The sequence below is a fragment of the Aspergillus karnatakaensis genome (assembly GCF_047715665.1).
Source record: "Aspergillus karnatakaensis strain CBS 102800 unplaced genomic scaffold BJY04scaffold_18, whole genome shotgun sequence".
Classification (NCBI taxonomy): Eukaryota; Fungi; Ascomycota; class Eurotiomycetes; order Eurotiales; family Aspergillaceae; genus Aspergillus; species Aspergillus karnatakaensis.
In genome coordinates, this window is record NW_027395730.1 from 234,485 (window position 1) to 256,733 (window position 22,249).

The following is a 22,249-nucleotide window of genomic DNA, read 5'->3' on the forward strand; positions in this document are numbered from 1 at the left end:
TACTGCGAATAGCGTCTATTTCTACCAACAGTCGACCGTCGGAAAATCATCCACTTCGTGTCTCATGTTTGTTCTAGGTGCATAGAAAAATAAAGTAAAAAGGTAAAAGAATATGGTAATTTAAACAAATGCATAACATGGGCCATCATAACTCCTGACGTATTTTATGAATCCGCGAGGTCGCTTGCGTCCAACACCAGCTTCCGCCGCGATGTAAAATGTATGAAAATTAGAAAAGGTATTAAAATTATACGTTGACCTCAACACGGCCTTCAGAGCCACCCTTCTGGAGGGCAGGGAGAAGGTAGGTGATATCATCCCAAGGATGACGGTAGAGACCGGTGCGCAGCCTCTTCTGGTCGAGGTAGTGAGCAATGAGACCCATGCTGCGACCAAGGACGAAGAGGCCGTTGAGGACACCCATCTTCATGTAGTCCTCGCACTCCTCAGCGGAGAAAGCACCGCAGTTGCGCATAAGATCAACGAAGCAGACAGCAATGCAACCGTCAACGTTGAGAATGAGGTTGTCCTTCTTGGAGGTTGTGACGGTCTCAACGGCAATGGCATAATCCAGCAGCTTGGTGCTGGGGAAGTGCTTCTTCACGTAGTCCTTGACAAGCTCGACACGGAGATCGGGGTTGTTGCGGGACTTGATACGGTGACCGATACCGGGGACTAATAAGCAGGTTAGTATTAGAGCTTGATATGTGAGCCATGATTACGTACTCAGCTTGTTCTCCTTCCTCATGGTGTCAACGAAATCACGGGGGCTCATGCCCTTGTCGAAAGCCTTGGTGAACTCCTCAGCGGCGCCGTCAAGAGCACCACCGAAACGAGAACCAATGGTCAGAAGACCAGAGACGAGAGCACTGATCAGATCCTTTCCAGCACGGGTGGTGATGATGGTGTTCATGGCACCAGACACGGCAGGACCGTGGTCAGCAGTCAACATGAGAACCATCTCCAAGAACTTAGTAGCATAGCTGGGCAGGCGGCGGCGGAACCAAAGAAGGGACATGACACCACCAACACCAATGTCCTCCTTGAAGACATCGGAAATAGGCATACCGGCGTACAGCAGCTCCTGGCCACGGTCGTCGGAAATTGTGGAGATGAAGGCAGCAGGCTTACGGATGAGACCGAGTTCCTGAGCCCAGGAGTAGTCGATGGGGATCTTTGGTGGGACGGGTTCGCGCTGGGGTGTGATGATGCCCTGGGCAACCTGCTCGTCGTAGACCTTCTTGAGGATGGCGGGCATCTCCTCGAAGGTTTCCGGAACGTAGATGCCAGCTTCCCTCATGGCCTTGTTCTTGGCAACAGCAGTCTCAAGGTCGGAGTTGGCGGAAGCACCGGCGTGACCGAACTGAACCTCAGTCTTGAACAAGCTAGCGCAAGTGCCAATAGCCCAAGCGACGATGGGCTTGGTGATAATGCCGTTCTTGATAGCCTCAATGACGCGGTACTCCTCGACACCACCAACTTCACCGAGCAGAACCAGGATCTTGCACTCTGGCTCGGCCTGGTAACGGAGCAGATGGTCGATGAAAGTGGTACCGGGGTAACGGTCACCGCCAATGGCAACACCCTCGTAAACACCGTCGGTGTTTTGAGATATGATATTGTTGAGCTCGTTGGACATACCTCCAGACTTGGAGACGTAGCCAACGGAACCCTTGCGGTACAGCTTGGAAGCGACAATGTTGTCCATCATACCACCAGTGTTACCGATCTTGTAAGCACCAGGCTTAATACCACCGACAGTGGCAGGGCCAATGATGGTAATACCCTTCTCCTTGGCTGTCACAAGAATCTCACGAGCTCGCTGGAGGAAGTTAGCGCATGAGATCTCTCAAGACGGCGATAGCAAAAACATACCCTCTCTGGCACACCCTCTGCAATGATGGCAATGGACTTGATCTGAGGGAACTGCATCAGCTCCATGGTGGAGCTGTATACGGAACGGGAAGAGGCGAAGTTGACAACGGTGTCAACGTCGGGGTGCTTGGCGAAAGCCTTTGCGGTGTCCTGGTAGACGGGAAGGAGAGTCTCGCTGGTACCCCAGTACCTGCAAAGATTGTCAATGGCTGAAGTCTAGCCCATTGTGCAGCTCCAACTTACATCTTGCTCACGAACTGGCCACCGAATGTGTAAATGATACCGGCAACAGAGGGAGTGGTGCGTTTGCAAATGAAGTCGAAATCAAGCATACCCTGAACAGCTCGGGGTTGCATACCACTGCAGCGGCCGTTAGTTTATGTAACTGGCGGTTACGGTGACAGTCCACTCACTAGACGAAACATCTTGTCTTGTTGTGGAAGAGGGCATCGGCGAAGGGAGAGCGCACCCGGCTTGGGGGCTCGAAACGGGTGATGTTGTCGTTGGCATTGGAGCCGTTGGCGGTGCTGACCAGAGGAGCGGCAGGCATGACGGCTAGTACTCTAATGAATCAATTGATGTTAGCTGAGCATGTAGCGGTGAATTCAATTCGTGGACGCTTACCTGTCAACAGAGCTTCGACAAGAAGAGAAGGTTGAGGTATTAAGTCGTTAAGATAGCGAGGATTAAGCAGTATGCTACCTCAGAGCAAAGGGACAGGAGGGGAAAAGAGGAAAAGTTGAAGACCCAAGAGGAAGAGATGAGGATGTAGAGGGATTAATGAAAAGGGATGGAGAAGGTAGAGGTATAGAGGAGAATCAGGAGGGAGGAATCAGAAAGGACTCAGGTTGAAAATGAAGAAAAAGAGGACGATATCGGGAGCTGATGGGGGGTTAAGAGGAGGGTTGACGATTTATTATTATGGAGCTGCTGATGGAGGTGAGGTAAAAAGAAGCTGTATGGTATCGAGATCCCACTAACTATTACAGTACGTGACAGTACACCGGGACTGGGATCCACCACCTACAACAGTTGGGAAGGGAAATACACCGATATCTTCAGATCACAGCACGAGTTTATTCAATGCATTCGACTTCAATAATATCGCATCCGGTATGTGATTGCTTGTACCGGGACTTGCTGTCAAGACTCCGTTAAACTCCAGCTCCGAAAGTGTAGTATGATGTAAGATCGGTGACCGGAGTACGTACAGTATGTCAGACACCTGATACTACCTATCTACTTCGCCATGCCAAAAATATCTAGCTACTACCAGACATACCAACATCCATCTTGAGCAAAGTAGAGGGCTTACAAGGAAAGTGGTCGTTCTTGCACTTACTTAGAAGAATCTGTCATCTAATATTGACATCTATGCTGATCGTTCTTGTTGGTACCTTGAAGAATCTGTCATGAAGTCGTTCCTGGACCTACTCAGAACAATCCAGCATTTGGTGGAGACCTCCAAAAGTTGTTGGGTCCACGATTAGATATGGACCCGGCCACCAAATAATCCCACCCCGCATGGGAAAACGTTCGAGAAACAACGAAGTATTCTGCAGCACTCTTGCGTCGATAAGCGCGGTCTCACCATATCATAGTATCTGGCCACATAAATGCAATCATTTACCGAATAAGCGAGGCATAGATGATACTATGTCTCAAGAAAACTCGGAATATAGGGTCTCACTCTCATACCGTGCCCCTCATTCGATCATCAAAGCTCTGGCCGAGGCACAGCTCGAGTATGTATCTAGTTAAGTCTACTCCGTACTGCCAGCAAACCATAAACTCAACAAAAGCCGTGGGATGGTCGGGGAATATGGCCCGAGGGGTGGCCAGCGCAGTTCTGAGTGGTGGGCACAGTACGCAGGCTACGCAGTAGGGCGGATACTGCGACTAAAATTACTGTTCGGACGATCCCCAACGCTATCTTAGTATCGATAAAGCTCCAGTAGGAATCAAAATCCAGATGCTCAACAACATCAATTGAAGCTGACCGCACAATTCCCCCCCACCGCTCCGCTGTGCCAGAGTTCCCTGTTCAGCGCAATTGACTTCGTACCTGTATCGGCACCAGGTATTGACAGCGAGCGTTACCTGTGGTCTTCAGGTACCATTTTACCAACCCATCATCCCAGGCCCTTTTTGTTTTTTCCCCCTCCTCAGCCCCTTCATCATAATTTATCTTCCTCTGGCAGGCCTTTTTTTCTCCGCCGACCTCGCAAACAAATTATTCTCACGTCCACTTCCTCTCTTCTTCCATTTCTCATCTTCTCCTCCTCTATATACTCAATAATTGCTATTCGGGGTTTGCTTCCCATACACATTTCTCCTCTCCCAGCTTCTACTATTGAATCTCGAACTCCCCCTCATACCACCACACCTACATATACACAATGTCCGCTAAGTCAATCCTCGAAGCCGATGGCAAGGCCATTCTCAACTACCACCTCACTCGCGCCCCCGTCATTAAGCCAACTCCTCTTCCTCCTTCCTCCACCCACAACCCTCCTCCCAGACTCGCCTCTCTGTACTTCCCCGACGACCTCGCCGTGAAGGATGTTCTCGACCAGGCGGAGGTTACATACCCATGGCTGCTCGTTCCCGGCTCCAAGTTCGTGGCCAAGCCAGATCAATTGATCAAGAGGCGAGGCAAGAGCGGTCTGCTTGCCCTGAACAAAACTTGGGCTGAGGCCAGGGAATGGATCGAGGCTCGTGCTACAAAGGAACAACAGGTTGAGTCCGTTGTCGGTGTGCTCCGCCAGTTCCTCGTCGAGCCTTTCGTTCCTCACCCCCAGGAGACCGAGTACTACATCAACATCCACTCCGTGCGTGAGGTAAGAATTGACTTCTCGTTCTGCACCATACTGTTTGGAAGCTTACAATCCCTAGGGTGACTGGATCCTCTTTACCCACGAGGGTGGTGTCGATGTCGGTGATGTTGATGCTAAGGCTGAGAAGCTTCTCATCCCCGTCAACTTGAAGAACTACCCCTCCAACGAGGAGATTGCTGCCACACTCCTCAACAAGGTCCCCGCAGGCGTTCACAACGTTCTGGTTGACTTCATCTCCCGTCTCTACGCTGTCTACGTCGACTGCCAGTTCACATACCTCGAGATCAACCCTCTCGTTGTTATCCCTAACGCCGATGCTACCTCCGCGGATGTTCACTTCCTTGACTTGGCTGCCAAGCTTGACCAGACCGCTGAGTTTGAGTGTGGTACCAAGTGGGCTGTTGCCCGTAGCCCTGCTAACCTCGGTTTGGCTGCTGTCCCCACATCCGACAAGATCAATATCGATGCCGGCCCTCCCATGGAGTTCCCCGCTCCTTTCGGTCGTGAGTTGAGCAAGGAGGAGAAGTTCATCTCTGATATGGATGCTAAGACCGGTGCCTCTCTCAAACTCACGGTCCTCAACGCCAACGGTCGTGTCTGGACTCTCGTCGCTGGTGGTGGTGCCTCCGTCGTGTACGCCGACGCCATCGCCTCTGCTGGCTTTGTTAGCGAGCTGGCCAACTACGGTGAATACTCCGGTGCCCCCACCGAGACACAGACGTTCAACTATGCCCGCACTATCCTCGACCTGATGCTGCGAGCTCCCGTCCATCCCGAGGGCAAGGTCCTCTTCATCGGTGGTGGTATTGCCAACTTCACCAACGTCGCTTCCACTTTCAAGGGTGTCATCCGTGCCCTGCGAGAGGTCGCACCCGTCCTCAACGAGCACAAGGTCCAGATCTGGGTCCGCCGTGCTGGTCCCAACTACCAGGAGGGTCTCAAGAACATCAAGGCTGTCGGCGAGGAGCTCGGCCTCAACATGCACGTCTACGGCCCTGAGATGCACGTCAGTGGTATCGTTCCTCTTGCCCTACTAGGCAAGGAGACTGATATCAAGGAGTTCGGTACTGCGTAAATCAAAAAGGAAGGGCGTTTTCTGATCTACTTAATTTAATCCTATACGGGACTTTCCTCCTTTTCAACGCACGGCATGACGGCTTTCTGCATTTTCATCCTATTTTGTTTTCTTATTTCTAAACCCCATGGTAAAGACGATTGACGAAGGTGATATCTCCTTGTACGGCCCGCTGTTCTTTAGACTGCGAGAATAGAACATACAATCCAAAAATTCAAATCAAACCAAGTGCTTTTTTTATTAGGGTAGCAGCAGTAGAACAAAGAAGAAAAGACCAGTATGGGAGAGCTTATCGTCTTCGAAATCTGTCAAAGAACGTGGCATGGTAAAAATACAGATACATATTGGGTATAAATAACGCGTAACGCCCAAAACAACCGTCCAGATAAGCTTAAATGCAGAGATCTCAGATCTAAGATCCACACAAGCTCTGACAGGCAGACCCATGCGAGAATAGTTTAAATAAAATCGTGGAGAGAGGCTTGTGGTTGGCATTGGATTCGAGGATTGTTGGAGCCCGGAGGAGCGGATGGCGGACGGGCTGCGGGTGACCGTGGTGGTGGCTTCCATCCGTCCGTCCGAGAAGCGCGGCGGGTATCGAGCTAGGGTGGGAATTCTAGAGGCAGCTTATATTGACTCCTGTGGAATTTTGTACCATAGCGGTGGGGCAGAGTCTAAGGAGTGAGATTAAGGATCGTAGGATCATTGGGGTTGGCACCAACATAGAATGAAATTAATGAATGCTACTTTGTTGTTTGGTGGCGGCTGCAATCCTGTATGTAATGGTTGATTTGGGCTGCACTACCTAGATAGGGTATTGAGGCCCTCGGCTTTTGGCAACGCGGACATGGGTTTTCTGTCTAGGGTAGAGTAAGCATTGCTAGGTAACTATCTATTCACGGCACTGAGAAGAATTGTACCGCTTCTATTGCAGTTCATGTAACATATTGTTCTCGTTCCTGAACCCTGTTTTTCGGCATACCGAACTATAGTTATATATTCCCTAAAGTAACCGAATTGAACCCACCAACATCAAAGCAATGAACCTAGAAAACAATCATATCTGTTATATAGGCCTTGAAGACATCATGCTATCGTACTGTTAAAGAATGACCGTATTCCATTCGGGATATCAGGCGCTCTGTGGTTCTGGACGTTCAAGGTCTCCCGGTGGGTAGAGTTATGGTGTTGGCCGCTTGTATATCCTTCGGTCGGCGGCCGATCGGCATGGAATCGTTTTAGCATGATATTGTTGTTCGGTAGTTGGGACATCCCGGTTGAAGGACGCGAAGGGCCGGCAAGCCGTTTGCGGTGATTTGGTGTGGCATTTGGAGGTTCAACTGGAAACATTAGCATCTCCAGCATCTAGGAATAGACGACCATACCTCTTCTTTGGCCGGGTAGGGAGCGATTGGGGGGCGGCATCGCGGTATCGGTTCTATGTCGCTGCCCCTTCGAACTACCCGTACCACTCCGCTGATGTCGATGTAACTGCTCCACTCCGTCCAAGTCAACCTGATGCGCCCTTTGCTGGTAGGCTGAAGGGGTTTGGGGAGGCGCCGCTATGCCGAAGGACCTTGGTACTAAATATGCGCTTGCTGGGTCATCGTGCGTTGCTTCGAGCGAATTGTTTGCTTGAGAGACGACAGCAGTCTGGATTTGCGAGCGCATGGCCCGGGATTTGAGGAGATTATATAGATTCGTGATCTGGGTGAACTTCTTACATTTCTCTCGGTACATATCAACAAGCTCTTGGTTTTTTTTGCGGAGTTGTTCCTGTGCAGCCTGCATGTCTAAGACGTATCATCAGATGAAACCTCGATGTTTAGGGAAACGAAAGTTGGACAAACCAGCAAGCCTTGTCTGCAAAGTAGAGATTTCCGTGTTGGCGTTGTGGATCATTTTGTCCATTTGTGTGTTCAGATTCGTGTATTTGTCTGTTAGAGTCTTTCCTAGGTACTCTTGGTAGAAGCTTGGTCCCAATCAGTCTCCTTGCCGTGAATCCATATAGACAAGCCGCTAGAGACGCACATTTCCTGTGTCGATTGATACGACCAGAACATCAAGGCCCTTCCGGCACATTCCATTATAGTATTCGGATCGAGTCCACTGAGCACGCTTGTCTTGTAATCTTCCGTCGGATTTAGAACAGTCGAAACGGCGTCGTCCGGATTCAAGAGGGCCGATTGGCACGCGGGACAATGGCGTTCACCATTGGGACGCGAGAGTCCAAGATCATCGGCACACTGAAGACAAAAGATGTGCCTAAAGGGTCAGCTCGTAGGCTTGGCTACCTAGACCCCCGAACAGAAGCAAGCTGTGACACTCACGAGCAAGTTGTGACAACAGCTCTCTCCTTTAGAGACGCTCGACAACTGAGTGTGTTGCATCGGAGACAGAAATCCATAGCGGCGATCGCAGAATACGTTGGTACCAATGCCCCATAGATACTGAGGTCGATGGAAATGGGGTGGGGAGATGGATAGGCGGTTGCCGTCTTGTAGATAGGCCTCGGGACCAGTCTTATGTCCGGCATGCCTTTCACCAGCAACACCAGACAGGTCACCAGTCGCTACACAAGCAAAACAAAGAAATAAGTAACTGATGGTTCTAGGTTCGTATAAGTTTGTTTGGGTATCTCGGAAGCATACAAGTACTTTAACGCCACGCACCCGTCTATATCACTAGGTAGCTTCTACATTTTTGTTTCCCGAATGAGCCTCAGAAAAAAAACGTGTTCCCTGAGGCATCGCGTCTAGTTGTGCGCATTTTCTCTTCAAAATCGGCCCCGGGCTCGTATTCCCGCCATAGACTTGCGGGAAAGATGTGCTTGTTGCGTTCGTACCACCGTCTATCAACGACCTTGGTCAGCGTAGCATCTTTGTCGCCACCTTCAAGCTCGTCGTTACTCGGCCGATACATGGGGTTATCGGTGGGGGGAGGTGGTGGTGGGTTATTCGAGTAGTCGAATAGCAGGCCACCAGTGTTGGAGAAAGTAGGCACACGGTTGGCGATGAAATAGTATAATTCATAATGCTAGAATCAATTGTCAGCGAGGTTTCCAGAATATGTGGGAGGCGATTATCGTACATGCGGAATGATGACTTCTCCTTTGACCAGCATCAAATCATCAACACTCACTCTCGCCCATTCACGGCGGTTGAATTTTCGACCTTTGGAGGCCCCGCTAGTGCCGCTGACACCTAGCTCCGCAGCCACCTTTCGACAACGATCAAGAAGCAGCCAGACTTGATCTCCTTTCTTAACCTTGGCAGTACCGGCAGGAATATTAGTCCCATCGTAGAAGACGAAAGGAACTAGAATTTCAGTGTTCTTGATCGCGTCTTGCATTGCCAGAAACTCTTTCCGAAGGGTATCTCGGGCTTCGACTTCGGCTTTGAGTGATGCCTTCGTGAGAGCCTTTGGAGGAGGCGGTGCTCTAGGATTTGGTGTGATCCGGCGAGATGGCGGCCCAGTGCTCTCGTCAAACGGTGTATTGGTGCCAGATTGCGGCGCACTTAATTCAGCCGGGGTAGGTGTCGAGTCGTCGGTAGCCTTCGGCTTTGACTTTTGAAACACTTCCTCATCATCTTCCTCAGCATCGTCCCCGAATGATAATTTGCTCTTTGCGAGAAGCTTCTTTCGCTTCTTCTTCTTCGCTGGCCCCTCGCTCTGCAACGTCGAGTTTCTAGCACTTGCGATTAGCCGAATGCCAAAAAAAAAAATCAAGGAAGCCTTTACTTACCCGTCAGTTACATCGCCTGTAGAAGGAGTTGCGCTTCTTGAATTACCAGCTGTAAATCTTCCCAGCGATTTGTCATGCGCCTCGCGCTCTTTCAGTTCGAGGACCTCCGCGCGACGTTTGCGGAAGTCGGACAGGTGGACGAGGCCGACGGTTTGCGACTTGAGAAGGTCCTCAGCGGAAGCGGTTTGACTAGTGAACCTAGGGGTCGAGCTTTGACTTGGGGGTTCGGATGGAGGCATTATATAGTGCTATAGAGTTTAACGAATGTCAGACGGCGAGTGGTTGAGCGGAGCTCGTGGCATGAGGTATGGCGGAGGGCAGGCTTCACGTGACCGCGTGCTTCGCAAGCCTTCTACCGGGGTTAGAAGCTTGGAACATGAACAAAAATATAACATCCAGAATACCCTCGCCCACCATAGTTTCTATTGACTGATTCGTGATAGCTCCTCTAATCAAATACTCTTGACTACCTCACCTTTCGCGCTTGCGACCATTTGATCGAACAAGGAGCAAACAAAGCAAACTTAGTGTATCACTATCCGCAGAATCAGGGCAACAAGAACAGCTTCGACCTTCCGCACCCCTGTCTCTTCGAATTCAAACATTTGGTTAAATGTCGCATATCATCGATGACGACGATGACGATCTCTACGATCCCGCTGATGCGGTGCCGGTCACTCAGTCCAGGGATCCACGAAGGCCTCAAGCCGACGCTGTGAACGACTCAATCGATGCGGAGGAAGAAGAAGAGGTAGAGGAGGAGGAGGAAGACGATGTACGTGCCTTTTGACCCCGTATAGAGTTGCTTGCTAACGGTAATAGGATGATTTCAATATCATTACAGAGGCACCTGTAGATGCGCCTCCAGAAGTGTGAGGTCAATTGTGTCCCACGATGTCCACGCCTGCTAATAGTCTAGCAGTCAACATCCCCGCCATGCCACCCTTCGAACCGATTCTCAGCGCCCTACATCCGCCGACTCCTCCACTGTCCCAAAATCTCAGACACCTACGATAACGCCGAGGGTTGACAGCTCGACCTCAATCCCGAGCGGCACAAGACCAGCAACACAAAAACCCGGCTCCGCTTATCCCCCGGTACATGCGTCTACAATTGATGTCCACGCGAACCCCATCCACCCTTCGACTGGCAAGCCAATTATGGTTACAGATATGGATGTTGATTTCCCGGAGGATGACAAGCCATGGAGGCGGCCTGGGACGGATCTGACGGACTACTTCAATTACGGATTTGACGAATTTACTTGGGCGAGTTATGTACTGAAGCAACAAGAGCTAAGAAAGGAAGTGGGAGATCAGAAAAGACAGCTGGACGATATGCAGAGCTTCCTGACTATGGGACTGCCGCCAATGCCTGGTGCTCAGCCGGGTGCCGGACCTCCTGCGGGAAGCGCACCACCTCCAATGCCAGGGATTCCGGGTATGCCTGATATGAACCCGGACATGATGCAAGGCATGTTGACGTCGATGATGTCGCAAGGGCTAGATCCTGCCTCCATGGACCCGATGTCTTTCATGCAACATGCCCAAGCTATGATGGGTGGGCAATCCGGCGCAGGCGGCGGGCAGCAAGGTCAAGGTGGATACGGTGGTCAGGGTGGTGGCCAAGGCCAAATGGGCTATGGTGGCGGTGGTTATGGTGGTGGAGGTGGTGGTGGCCGAGGCCGGGGGAGGAGATGGTAGCACAACACTGTAAGGTTAAAAAAGGTGCCATTGGCTATGGTTTATCTCTAATATTCACGAGTAAGGATGAATACCACTTAATCAAACCAAACTGTGTTCTTATCAATCATCTCTCAACGCTCAAGGGCCATGTATATGGGATAAAGCTCGGAATCACGGAGCGGCCGCAGCGGCGGTAAGCTTCGGGATATAGTATGCGGCGGTATCGGATTCAAAGGCGTCGTACAAATGATATTGAAGAGCCACTTGACATAGCAATAACATTCATTCAAATATAGAGCATACTAAGAGATAAGAATGAGCTATGGTTAGTGATAGAGGTCAAAAGGATACGTACCCTCGGCAGGTCGTGGGGATGGAAGCTGGAGGTCTTGGCATTCTGGAAATTTCTCGCGAGTCCAGATCGGATCTTCTTCCCCAGCTCGCCGTCCCTGCGCTTTTCTTCTCTTTTGCTTCCACGTCTCAGCTTCAATCCATCTGCTCCATCTGCTCCATCCGACGCTTACCTCCCACGCTTTCGTGCTTAATACACACCGTCACATACAATCACAATGGTGCGTCATCTCAGTGTTTCCCCGGATCCCCAGGAGAGCTTCCGTCAAAACTTTTCCGACCCCTAGAACAGCAGCTTCCGTTGTCCGATCCGGCATCTCTGTAATTCAATACGGCGGTTTCTAACTCGATCTTCTCTTATAGTCTTTCCTCCGCAACGTCAAGAACCTCGCTCCTCTCCTGGACCGCGTCCTCGTCCAGCGCGTTAAGCCCGAGGCTAAGACTGCCTCCGGCATCTTCCTCCCTGAGAGCAGCGTCAAGGAGCAGAACGAGGCCAAAGTTCTTGCTGTCGGTCCTGGTGCCGTCGACCGCAATGGCCAGCGTATTCCCATGGGAGTTAACGCCGGTGATCGTGTCTTGATTCCCCAGGTACGTACTTGATCGGTTGTCAGCTTCGGCCCGAATGAATCGGCGATTCGACGACAAGAATAACTCTCTTTCCTTGAAGATTTGAGTGCTAATAATTCCTCTGTTGTAGTTTGGTGGCAGCCCCGTCAAGATCGGTGAGGAGGAGTACACTCTCTTCCGCGACTCGGAGTATGTCTTGCTTTTTGTCTCCGATACTATTAAATGAATCTAATCGTGCCATAGGATCCTCGCCAAGATCAACGAATAGATGATCTAAGACGAACGTTCTCCTACGTCCTCATCTATTTCGCTACCCCCGGACCGAACCATTCGGGTCGTTGTATTATACCTTTTTGACAAAATCATGATCCTCAATGTTACAACCACACCATCGTATAAAATCTAAAAAAGGAGCCAGAATGACAGCAGGAAGGCACCATCTTGATACTTCCTCGCTTCTTGGGATACTGATTTCTTTGCATTTATTGCCGAAAGCGTGAAATGATTGTTTATTTTTGCATACCACTTGATGTACTTCTATATTTGACCTTGATCTTGTCAGATTCATGGCTCGATGAGTATAAGTAATAGCACCGATATCTCCTCTCTCTGATAATTGCTGTGGCTATAATCGCATATTCTAGCATTGAGTAGATAACGCCTCCGAAACTTCAACCATATATTTTGCCGCGTAAACGTTTCAAGCTCCGTCAAAGTTCAACGCCCTGTCATCCTGCCAATCCCGTTCAATAAGCGCATCAACCCTCTTCAGTATCTTCTCCCCCAGTACTCCATTGAATAGCACCCTCCGCTCACTCGACGACATCTCCACAAACCTCGAAAGACACCCAATACCTTCTTCCCCTTCGCCCTCTCTCCTTAAAACAGCGAGTACAACATGCGCAGCAAACGGATTCAATCCAAGCCGCCGTAAGAATGCCTCCCAAGAGCCCTCCTCCATATCTCCAATCTCAAAGGCAATTCGCGGCTTCGGATTTATCGGCGTAAATGCACTCTGGAAACAAGATTGGGACCTTGGTGTCGGGAGCTGGCAGACGTGTTTATGGGCGAGGGAGAGAATCCATGTTGTGATTCGCTCAGGGTTTAAGGGTAGTAAAAGCGGTATCAGAGTTCCAGATCCAGGTTTGGGGTCTGCGAGAGAGGTACAGAATGCCGTCAGGGCTGATAGGGAGGATAGAAGGTGCTTGTCGACTGTTATTGGGGCTCGGGATTGGGGCTTATTCGTGGACGTATCAGGACCGTGGGTTATGAGAATGTAGAGAGAATCGTAGCGCGATGATAGTTTATAAATTTGTTCACGGAGGGGCGAGTTGATTGCCTTTGTTGTTGGGATTGCGTTGGTATTGATGGAACCTGACTTGTGGCCTGGGAGGTAGAGTTGCATTGTCGCTTGGGATGTTGTCAAGATTATCCCCGTTTTGGGGGATACAATTATATCGGCTTCGACTGGAGGGGGTAGTAGCTGTGCTAGTTTTGGCGGTTGATGTTTTTGTTTTGACTGAGTTGGTGGCGGGGCTGTAGGGTAGTCTCGGTATATAAGCTTTGGGGGATAATCAAATCCCTCGAGGCATTGTATGACTCGGAGATTTGTGCTCAAGAGCGTGGTTGAGACCACAAGAACCAGGCCCTCGTGTTTCAAGGGCACTCGTGGTACCTGGGTGGCAAGACTTAGGGCTGGCTGGAGAGGGTTGCGGGTGGATATGCATGGTTTCCCTTGAAGAACTGCAGCAACAGTAACATTGTCAGACTTCCGTTGTTTGGGAAATTCGGCATCCTTATGTGCGAAATAAGGACTTTTTGCCGGGAGTTGACTTTTCGTGCTTTTACCTCTCGTCTCCATGAACGACGACAATGAGCCTAGGTGCACGCGTAATGGCCGGGTGGGCAACACAGCATGTTCAACACCAGTGGATCCTTGCGGCTGCCACACTGTAGGCTCCTGGCATGCAATGCTCTGCGAGTAGTTCTGCCTGGCAGTTTCACTCTTCAACAAGGTTTCCTGTCGAGGGATAGCCGAGCTAAAGGTGCAAGTTGGTAGGATAATTTCCTTAGAAACACTTACTCGAGGTCCTAGCCCAGACCCGAACTGCCCCTTTGGACCATGCCCTGCCTCAGGGTGCTGTTCCGTGGTGGCGTTGATGTCTTTAGATGATTTGATACCACTAGTAGCATAGTCATCGCAGCTCATTCTATCTGGGAGAAAGGCGTCAGTGATTCGCTTCTTTCGATCTTGCAGCTGTCGTGAATCTGCTTCAGGAGCAGGTTTAGCTTTCCAGAGTGTGAGTCCAACTAATGAAATTCTCTGTTTGTCACAACCCGCGCGTGGGACGCTTGTGGCCAGGCATTGGTCGTCCGGTGAATTCTTGCACTCTGTTGGAACCGGGTGTATATCTCGTGTCACTTGAGCCGCTGCACAAACGTCTAGTGCCCTTTTCAAGGGTTCGAGCTCGCTTTGCCCCTGCCTGTGGCCTTGAACCGTAGACTTTCGGGAGTATAGACCCAACTGCATTGGGTCCGAGGACGCAGGACTAGGAAGCATGCGTCCAGAAGAAACCGGCGTTGGGCTCGAGGGAGGAAAGCTCTCGGCATCTAGCGGAAGAAGAGCGGGGGATGGCGACTTATTTTGTGCACTCTAGGCATTGAATGCGATCAGTAAAGATCCAGAGATGGGATTTATCCAATCACTTACATAGTCCAACAAGCATCTCAAGTCATTGGCCATTGCTCCCTGTGGTGGTCTAGCCTCACTATCAATGCTTGTTATGAGGGAGAAGGCGCCTCTTGAACACCGAAGCTTCTCAATTTTGACTTTCTCAAGCAGCGAGCTTTTGCCCGAATGAAAATTTGGAAGCGGGCAAGGGACATCCAATAAGTTGTCAGGCTCTGCAGAGTCTCGAAGATCGACATCGAGGGCCGTAAAACGCAAAGGGTTCTTCGACAACGTCACATCACTCTCGAAGTCTATGCGAAAGACCGGTGATTCGAGTCTGGCATCTTTAATGTGATGAAAGGCCGGTAAGATGGCGTGCCAATCAATGTCTATGTGTTTCATCTGGAGTTCGCTGACAACCGACGTCAGGTAGCGCGCACTCTTCTTCGATACTCTAAGCTTCTCACTGTGGAGCGCTTGTTCGAGGGTCGTGTGAGCGCTGAAGAGACAATTATTGAACTCTGTTTGCCTGAATTGAAGATCTGCTTCGAGGTCAAGATTGGTGGGAACAGTGTCGTCGATGTACGTGATCGGATCGACTGCAGCGTAATCACTTGCGATTCCGTGAAACCGGGAATAGTCTAGTAAGGAAGGTTCCATTAGGAGAGAATGTCGGTGAATAGCAGGTCAAGCAATGAAGCCCCTGTCTAGTCTGAGGATTCTGTGAGGTGCTGACGAAAAGTAATTGAACAATCGGCTTAGCTTCCCGCGCTGGTCCAGCGTGAGTTAGCTAACTATAGGGGGATAACCACTCAACCAAGACCAATGGAGATACTCCAACCCAGATACGTTGAAATTGCCAAAAAGTAGATATATTTCCTGCTTATTCTATCAAAGTGAACGCCGTATCCGAAACCACAAATAGCGATGCAAATTGACTTGCCGCTCCTTGATCTTCAAATCCAAGGTCCATACGCCATCCATAATATACACAAAGAAACTAAAAGTTGTGTTTGCTGTCGAAACCAGACGGCGCGCCGAGCACGACTTCCTGCGCCTGCTCAGTGACTGCGCCTAGACGGCCCGCAACGCCTACGATGCCGGCCTCGACATCGCCCAGAACAGCAGCGAGATCATTGATCACCGACTTCGAAGACCTAGTCCCTGCGATATCGCGATTCCGTGAGGTCGTAAAGTCATGGATCTGGCGTTCCAGTGTAGACTCAACGCCATGAAGGTGGTCTTCAATTTCCTTCAAATTCCGGGTATAACGCTCGAGAACAACACCCATCTCATCAGAGCGCTGGGAGAAATAGTCCACTAGATTCACTGGCACTCCATTGATGGTGCTTGAAGACGGCTCACCTTCAACATCATCAGGAAGAGCGAGCGTGTTCTTTCGCATTGAGCGTAGCGATTGAGGATCCGAGACCTTTTGATCTTGTGCAGACCACCATCCAGAACCCCCAGTAGACTGGTATTGCAGTGGGAGCTTGAGGGTATCGATAGCTCGAAATGCGACCTGAGCTTCCGCAGCATCCCTGGAAACGAGATTGCGCAGCTGATCAATGTCGCCGGCGTCATTTTCCAGTGCGTGTTGTATGGTTTCTAATTTGCCCTGGACATACTCCACATCGGTAGGTATAGTACTGCCTTGGGCTACAATGGAAGGGACCATGTTGGCAATCTCATTGCACATTTTAATCTGGTTGAATACGAAAGTATCGAATCGCTCCAGCTCTGACCTGACCTCATCAGCACAGCTTTCGTATTTTGTAGTCGGTAGAAGGTTGCTGAGGTCGACCTTCACACCTTGAATCACTGTGCCAGTTCCGGCCGCGGCTGCTGTTTGTTGAGTAGGCTGCTGTGCCGTAGAGTTCTGGTTACCGAAAAGCGAAAGAGTTGGTTTGTTAGGCTGCTGTTGTTGACTGATCGTTTGATTTGCACCGGCGGTTTGGTTCGTACTGCCACTGATCTAGATATTAGCTTGGGTATTGGGTATCATTACGTATTGGGAAGGTGGATCTTACAAGACACCTCCTGTCGAATTTGTGACACCGAGGCTGAAGAAGCCAGGTTTTGATTGAGTCTGAGCTGGAGCCGCAGAGCTAGCCCCAAGATTCCCGAATAACCCCCCCGGTTGAGTGGTTGCAGTGTTTGTACCAGTAGCACCAGCAGCAGTACTGGCCTTGTTGAACAACCCGCCCCCGCTGTTGTTGGTTTGTTGACTTCCTGGAAGGTTGCTAAACATGCTTGATCCGGAGTTGTTTCCACCACCTAAATTGTTAAACATGCTGCCAGTCGCATTGGCCGGTTGGGCTGCCGTGCTCGGGGTGGCAGCTGGAGCCTGAGTATTATTGGCATTGGCATTACTAGGTAGAACGAGCAGAGGTTAGCATTTCTTTGACAGGTGCGTTTGTCCTCAGTAGAGTAGAAACCTCGGATCAAATACGGACGCGTGGCTTAGAACAAGAAAGTAATTTTAATATGTCTAGAGAAATGCTTACAAGAGTGAATTGGCAGTGCCTGTGTTGATGGCAAGCGAAGATGTGGAAGGCTTTGAAGAAAACATTCTGCAGGATGGATTCACAGATTCGTAGATGCGCCGGGAGAGAAAATAAGATGGAGATATATTGAGAAGCGAGTCCCCTCCTATCTCGTCCGCAGAAAATGAGTTCTTAGAGCAGAAGAGTACCACTCGACGTCGGAAGAAGGTGTTGTTGCAGATCACAACAAGCTTGTCATTTTTCCGCGGTCAGGCTCCGGGGTTGAGAATCACATGACTGGCATACGCTTGCAGATGCCGCCAAAGCTTGTATGGACGACATGCGATGCTAGGCAGACCAAAAGAGTCCATCAGAGCTTCACATTGCAACGAAACTGCTCCATGTCCGCATATGAAGTTTTTTGAGACATTCTGTACAATACCCGCGCACTGGAATCTTCCCCCTTCGGCCATACTGCTACCCCTGAAAGGCTATAAGGCTCATGCGCATCAATCACCATCTGTCCATCATATACTTTAACGGCGGGATTGCGATAGATTGGTCGTGTTGATGTGGATACTGAGGTTGATGTAAATAGTAGCGCTGTTTGCCAGACCTATACACTTCGTCTCTGCTGCCCTCGTAGGTCAACAGCACGTCGACGGCGTTTTGATTTGTTGCGTGGGTGCGTCTGCTTAAAAGTGAACTTCTCAGCACACAATGGCTAGCAACGAGTTTGTGTGTCTGGCGTCAACAAGCACAGGATATGAAGAGCCGTTGTACTCAGATCAACAATCTTCGTCACCCAAAGCTGGTAGCACTGACAGTGAGTTTTATTTCAAAAGTGCCTCATGGTGAGTTTAACGTGAAACACTCAATTCTGCCTGTGATCCATTGCTTTTGACTCTCTCACTAATCTTTTGTCACTCTGGTAAGGTCCCCAGATGGAACCACATTACTGACAGACTCTTCTGACCATGGCATAAGAAGCTTCATCGTGTTAGTTCCCTTCGCCTTCAAATCAAGAGCGAGGCTCGACAGCTAACTTTACCTTGTATAGGCCACCTGATCTTCTCGACGAACAACGTCATCCTCATCATTTGATTCCATACTCAGTGTTGCCCTCTGGTGAACCTACTTACGCATCTGCTTTCTATCCCTTCTTCTCACTCCAAGAGCCATCCTCCACCTTGTTTCTCTCATCTGTAAGGGATCACCCAGTCAGACTATCCTCTGCACTGGCTCCCACGGTAACAGCAACGTACTCTCTTGTGAACCCCACAACCGAGGCTTTCATAACACCTCATTCCATGATATACCCATCTGCTTTAGGTGGTACACACTTCATCACGGGTTCGGACAGCTTGATATGTCTCTTTGACGTGTCTCGTCCAGGTAACGACGGCCCTGTTACTTGGTTGCCCACAATACCCAGCAAGCGAAAACAATCTGTTGGAGGAGGCGTTGGGATGAAAGGCATAGTGTCTGCCATGGCTCTTAGTCCGACGGAGGACGCCATCCTAGCAGCCGGGACATTTTCGAGAAATGTTGGACTCTATGATTCGAATGGCTCGGGGCAATCCCTGGGAACTTTCAATATCTCTAAGACCGAAGCAGATCGTCACATTGGGGGCTGTGGCGTTACTCAACTTCTCTGGAGCCCTTGCGGAAGATACCTCTACATCGCTGAACGCAAGAGTAACGGCGTCTTGATCTATGATATTCGTGTTACTGGTCAGCTCCTTGGCTGGTTACAAGGGCGTCAAGCTTTGACAAATCAACGGATGAAGATCGACTTGGTCCCGACTGGGCGTGGTACATCGCACGAGATCTGGGCTGGTGGTACTGACGGCAAGATGAGATTGTGGCAAGACCCAACTTACACCACTGGCGCGCAAGAACCGACTTTGGAGTGGAAGGTCCATGAAGGTATCATCGTTCAGATTGGTGCGAAGGGCTCTCACTGACTAGATGACCTAGATACCGTCAGCAGTACTGTCCTGCATCCCATGAGCAACATCATTGCGACGACGTCTGGGCAAAGATACTCTGAAGTCCGGCGCAATAGCGTTCATGAAGTATTATCCTCCACGAGCCCTAGTAGCTCCATGAAAATTTGGTTGCTCCCCGCCGCGAGCGAGTCCGAAGACTGAAGCTCGCTCCTGGTCGCGTCCACCCTGCCTGCAGTATGCCTGTCGCAGGCGCTCGCGTGTCAACGTGGAACTATTACTGAAGTATGGCTCGTCAACGGCAAGGCTACCTTTTCCCTCGTTGTCGTGTGCAGGTGAGGAAGGATTTGGAATAACGTAAGGCTCTCGTTCTTTCTCGTCTTTGCGGCACGGGGTCTGGGTATTCTGGGTTGCAAGCTGTGAAGACGGTGAGGAGGAACCTGACTTTCCAAACACGAGAAGCTGCCTTGACACGGCTTGATGAAGGGTGAGCAAAACGGACCTCATTCTAGTTACGCGACCTCCACGACTCAAGATCCGTGAGTTGGATTTCTTGACTTGTCATCATGGCTTGCAAAGGCCTTAGCTGGGCCGGCTAGCCCACTCTTTGACGACTGAAAAGTTATTGCGGCGTGCGGAGACGAAAGATCGACAATGTCAGGCTCCAGCCTCGAGGAAGCTAAACCCATCTCTCGAAATCAAAACGGCCTTCTTGGCTGGGTAGAAGGACGGAGAAACGAAGAGGAGTTGGGTTGATCCCCAGAACCCAGACAACTGGAAAGCAGAGCGGCTAAAACAAGCCTCAAGAAATCAGATCTAAGAAGCTTTGGTGCTGCAGACTCTCTGATCGCGGATGAGAGTCACCTGCCCCAAGGGATTTGAGGATCTATCGTTTATAATGGAGTCCTATTCAGCAGATGGTTGACAATGGCGAGGCGCAGCCAGACTCCCCAAGACTCGATTGTTGCGAATAACAAGCCCCATTCTTGACGAAGCCCTCCCGATCAAGGCCAACTGCCGGAGAGAACCTATCATGAATGGGTAATACTGCTCACTTTCTTTTACCCTTTACTCTGGGACCTTGTTTACAACCTACCGCCCTCCCCAAGATTGTTTGGCTTGTGCTCTCTCTAGGTTGTTGGGTTCTCGACTTGCGCGCATTTGATACCCACGTTACGAGCTGGTATTGATACCAAGACACAGCAAGTGAATGCATTACCCCAGCGCGTCTGCCTTCTTGGTCACCAGCCCTTGTATAGCATCTTTCTTATTCTTTTTTTGGCTCTTCCTTCTTCTCCTCCTCTTCCTCTTCCTCCTTCTCCTCATCCTCTTCTTCTTCTTCTCTCCACACCACTTCTCCTCTGATCTCTATCTTCATCTCATATTCGTATGATTTCTTCATATCTCAATATCCATCGTCATATCACTATTCTCAAACTTCTTTAGCCTTCCGTGACGTATGCTAGAATTCAACGAAAACAGTTCTTCTGGCACGTTCCCAATGGCGTCTGATTATCCTTCGCTCGACCCCGGGCAGGATGATCCTCAGGACATATTCCCCTCTCAGAACTCACCCAAAGCAGCAGTCTACGGTAGCACGACCAGAATGATTGGCCTTCACATGAACAAAACATGGCAAAACAGCTTCTTCTCAGAAACCCTTGACACTGATCGAGAGTTCGCCGGCGACAGCAATCGGCCCAATTACTATGACGAGGCGGGTGTCAACCAGCAAGAACTGATGGGTCTATTCGGTGATAGCACGCTCCCATGCAACCCTGTGACTGCGGCCCCCGAAGAATTCAATATCTTGCAGTACTTACCCCAGGCCCTGAACTGTTCACAGCCCCCTGTCACTGCCAGCCCCGAAAGTCAGGACACGAACCGTGCTGAACCACCAGCTGTATCACCTTATCACCCAAACCCAGCTACACACAATGCCGCAGTCACTTCAAGCTTTGGAGACTCGACTCAGCCGGTGCCTCTTGAGGGCGAAAATCCAGAGCTTGCTTCCAGTGCCGGTGTTAATGCCTCCATGAGCGGTCGCACTGGTGGCGCTGACACTCTCAATGAGACATCATCCAGTCGACCTTCTCCTAAAGCTATCTCAGAAGCTACCTCTAGGCTTATTACCGATGAGCAACAAGTCGGCGAGGATGCAGCACGAGGCCTTTCAGAGTCAGGTGATGCCCTAAAGACCTCTGCACCTGTTACTCAATCCTTGCCTCCAGATTTACAGACCACTGTATCAACCGCCTTCGTAGCCGTTCCACCAGCCACTCCCTCAACTACCCTTTCAACAACTCCATTGGCTACTCCAGTAAACAGCGCCTCCCAGACCAATGGCCGCGGCTGTCAGCAGAGGAAATCCGCAGCAAAGCCGCGAGCTAAGGAAAGCGAGACCGGCGAAGTGGATTCACGATTCGTTAAAATGGCTCAGGAGGCTGTCTCCGGTAGCTACAAAGCTCAAGAGTCAAAGCAAACTATCTTTAACTCCCTTGAAGAAGCGATAACAGAATTTCAGCATGAGTCTGTCGCACTTGACAGCAACAAAGCACCTGATGATACAATTCCAACTACAACAAACGAGCGCAAGGCAATTGTTAGAGCACTTTGCGATGCTATCCTTGAAAAGTCTGACGACGTGGATGGCGGACGCAGCATCAACCGCATGGACACGTCCAGCCTGTTCAACCTCAGATTCGTTGAGAAATGCTGCTGGAAGCTCTTGGTATGTCAAAGAATAAAGCATCTTGGGTACTGTGAACTATACTAACATTGCATTCATAGGATAATATGATTACTCGACACAAAGCAGGACGTCTGACTAGCAAGCCGGAAAGACGATTTGCCTCTTTCAAGGCCCGTCTTGCAGCAGTCCTCCAGACGCTCACCAAGCACAAAAAGATTTGCGTGCACATAGTGAGCGAAAGCGAACCGTATTCTCACCGGTTCATTGACGGGCCCTTCGATACCGTGCAGCGGATTGAGACAAACACAAAGGGCAA

The 22,249-nt window shown here is 50.2% G+C and overlaps 9 protein-coding genes across 9 annotated transcripts; 4 read left to right on the top strand and 5 right to left on the bottom strand.

Annotated features, from left to right (window-relative positions):
- Window positions 1-247: 247 nt before the first annotated feature.
- Window positions 248-2,425, bottom strand: BJY04DRAFT_206870 (putative ATP citrate lyase, subunit 1; the record flags this gene model as incomplete). The annotated part of the gene is made up of 5 exons (XM_073713772.1): window positions 248-675; window positions 727-1,822; window positions 1,876-2,065; window positions 2,119-2,235; window positions 2,289-2,425. The coding sequence occupies 5 exons, from the start codon at window positions 2,423-2,425 to the stop codon at window positions 248-250; spliced, it is 1,968 nt and encodes a 655-aa protein (XP_073572438.1).
- Window positions 2,426-3,955: 1,530 nt separating this feature from the next.
- On the top strand, window positions 3,956-5,907 carry aclA (putative ATP citrate lyase subunit (Acl)). The gene is made up of 2 exons (XM_073720245.1): window positions 3,956-4,715; window positions 4,771-5,907. The coding sequence occupies exons 1-2, from the start codon at window positions 4,275-4,277 to the stop codon at window positions 5,785-5,787; spliced, it is 1,458 nt and encodes a 485-aa protein (XP_073572439.1). The 5' UTR covers window positions 3,956-4,274; the 3' UTR covers window positions 5,788-5,907.
- A 536-nt stretch (window positions 5,908-6,443) lies between these two features.
- On the bottom strand, window positions 6,444-8,528 carry BJY04DRAFT_37720 (uncharacterized protein). Its single transcript, XM_073720246.1, has 6 exons — window positions 8,439-8,528; window positions 8,118-8,359; window positions 7,819-8,052; window positions 7,638-7,759; window positions 7,173-7,580; window positions 6,444-7,127 (listed from the first exon to the last, which is right to left on the bottom strand). The coding sequence occupies exons 2-6, from the start codon at window positions 8,321-8,323 to the stop codon at window positions 6,874-6,876; spliced, it is 1,224 nt and encodes a 407-aa protein (XP_073572440.1). The 5' UTR covers window positions 8,324-8,359; window positions 8,439-8,528; the 3' UTR covers window positions 6,444-6,873.
- BJY04DRAFT_186586 (FAM50/XAP5 family protein) lies at window positions 8,382-9,792 on the bottom strand. The gene is made up of 3 exons (XM_073710922.1): window positions 9,533-9,792; window positions 8,878-9,475; window positions 8,382-8,823 (listed from the first exon to the last, which is right to left on the bottom strand). The coding sequence occupies exons 1-3, from the start codon at window positions 9,769-9,771 to the stop codon at window positions 8,509-8,511; spliced, it is 1,152 nt and encodes a 383-aa protein (XP_073572441.1). The 5' UTR covers window positions 9,772-9,792; the 3' UTR covers window positions 8,382-8,508.
- A 133-nt stretch (window positions 9,793-9,925) lies between these two features.
- fip1 (cleavage polyadenylation factor subunit FIP1) lies at window positions 9,926-11,540 on the top strand. Its single transcript, XM_073710923.1, has 3 exons — window positions 9,926-10,307; window positions 10,355-10,404; window positions 10,455-11,540. Exons 1-3 carry the CDS (start codon window positions 10,146-10,148, stop codon window positions 11,233-11,235), a joined length of 993 nt encoding a protein of 330 aa, XP_073572442.1. The 5' UTR covers window positions 9,926-10,145; the 3' UTR covers window positions 11,236-11,540.
- A 64-nt stretch (window positions 11,541-11,604) lies between these two features.
- BJY04DRAFT_186593 (GroES family chaperonin) lies at window positions 11,605-12,761 on the top strand. Its single transcript, XM_073710924.1, has 4 exons — window positions 11,605-11,789; window positions 11,932-12,156; window positions 12,266-12,324; window positions 12,379-12,761. The coding sequence occupies exons 1-4, from the start codon at window positions 11,787-11,789 to the stop codon at window positions 12,401-12,403; spliced, it is 312 nt and encodes a 103-aa protein (XP_073572443.1). The 5' UTR covers window positions 11,605-11,786; the 3' UTR covers window positions 12,404-12,761.
- A 74-nt stretch (window positions 12,762-12,835) lies between these two features.
- BJY04DRAFT_217122 (uncharacterized protein) lies at window positions 12,836-15,466 on the bottom strand (the record flags this gene model as incomplete). Its single annotated transcript, XM_073715949.1, has 2 exons — window positions 12,836-14,788; window positions 14,846-15,466. The coding sequence occupies 2 exons, from the start codon at window positions 15,464-15,466 to the stop codon at window positions 12,836-12,838; spliced, it is 2,574 nt and encodes an 857-aa protein (XP_073572444.1).
- Window positions 15,467-15,806: 340 nt separating this feature from the next.
- Window positions 15,807-17,099, bottom strand: BJY04DRAFT_217123 (nucleoporin FG repeat-containing protein; the record flags this gene model as incomplete). Its single annotated transcript, XM_073715950.1, has 2 exons — window positions 15,807-16,776; window positions 16,837-17,099. 2 exons carry the CDS (start codon window positions 17,097-17,099, stop codon window positions 15,807-15,809), a joined length of 1,233 nt encoding a protein of 410 aa, XP_073572445.1.
- A 790-nt stretch (window positions 17,100-17,889) lies between these two features.
- Window positions 17,890-20,117, top strand: BJY04DRAFT_227001 (uncharacterized protein). Its single transcript, XM_073718536.1, has 4 exons — window positions 17,890-18,146; window positions 18,229-18,291; window positions 18,353-19,221; window positions 19,273-20,117. Exons 1-4 carry the CDS (start codon window positions 18,013-18,015, stop codon window positions 19,443-19,445), a joined length of 1,239 nt encoding a protein of 412 aa, XP_073572446.1. The 5' UTR covers window positions 17,890-18,012; the 3' UTR covers window positions 19,446-20,117.
- The last annotated feature ends 2,132 nt before the right edge of the window (window positions 20,118-22,249 follow it).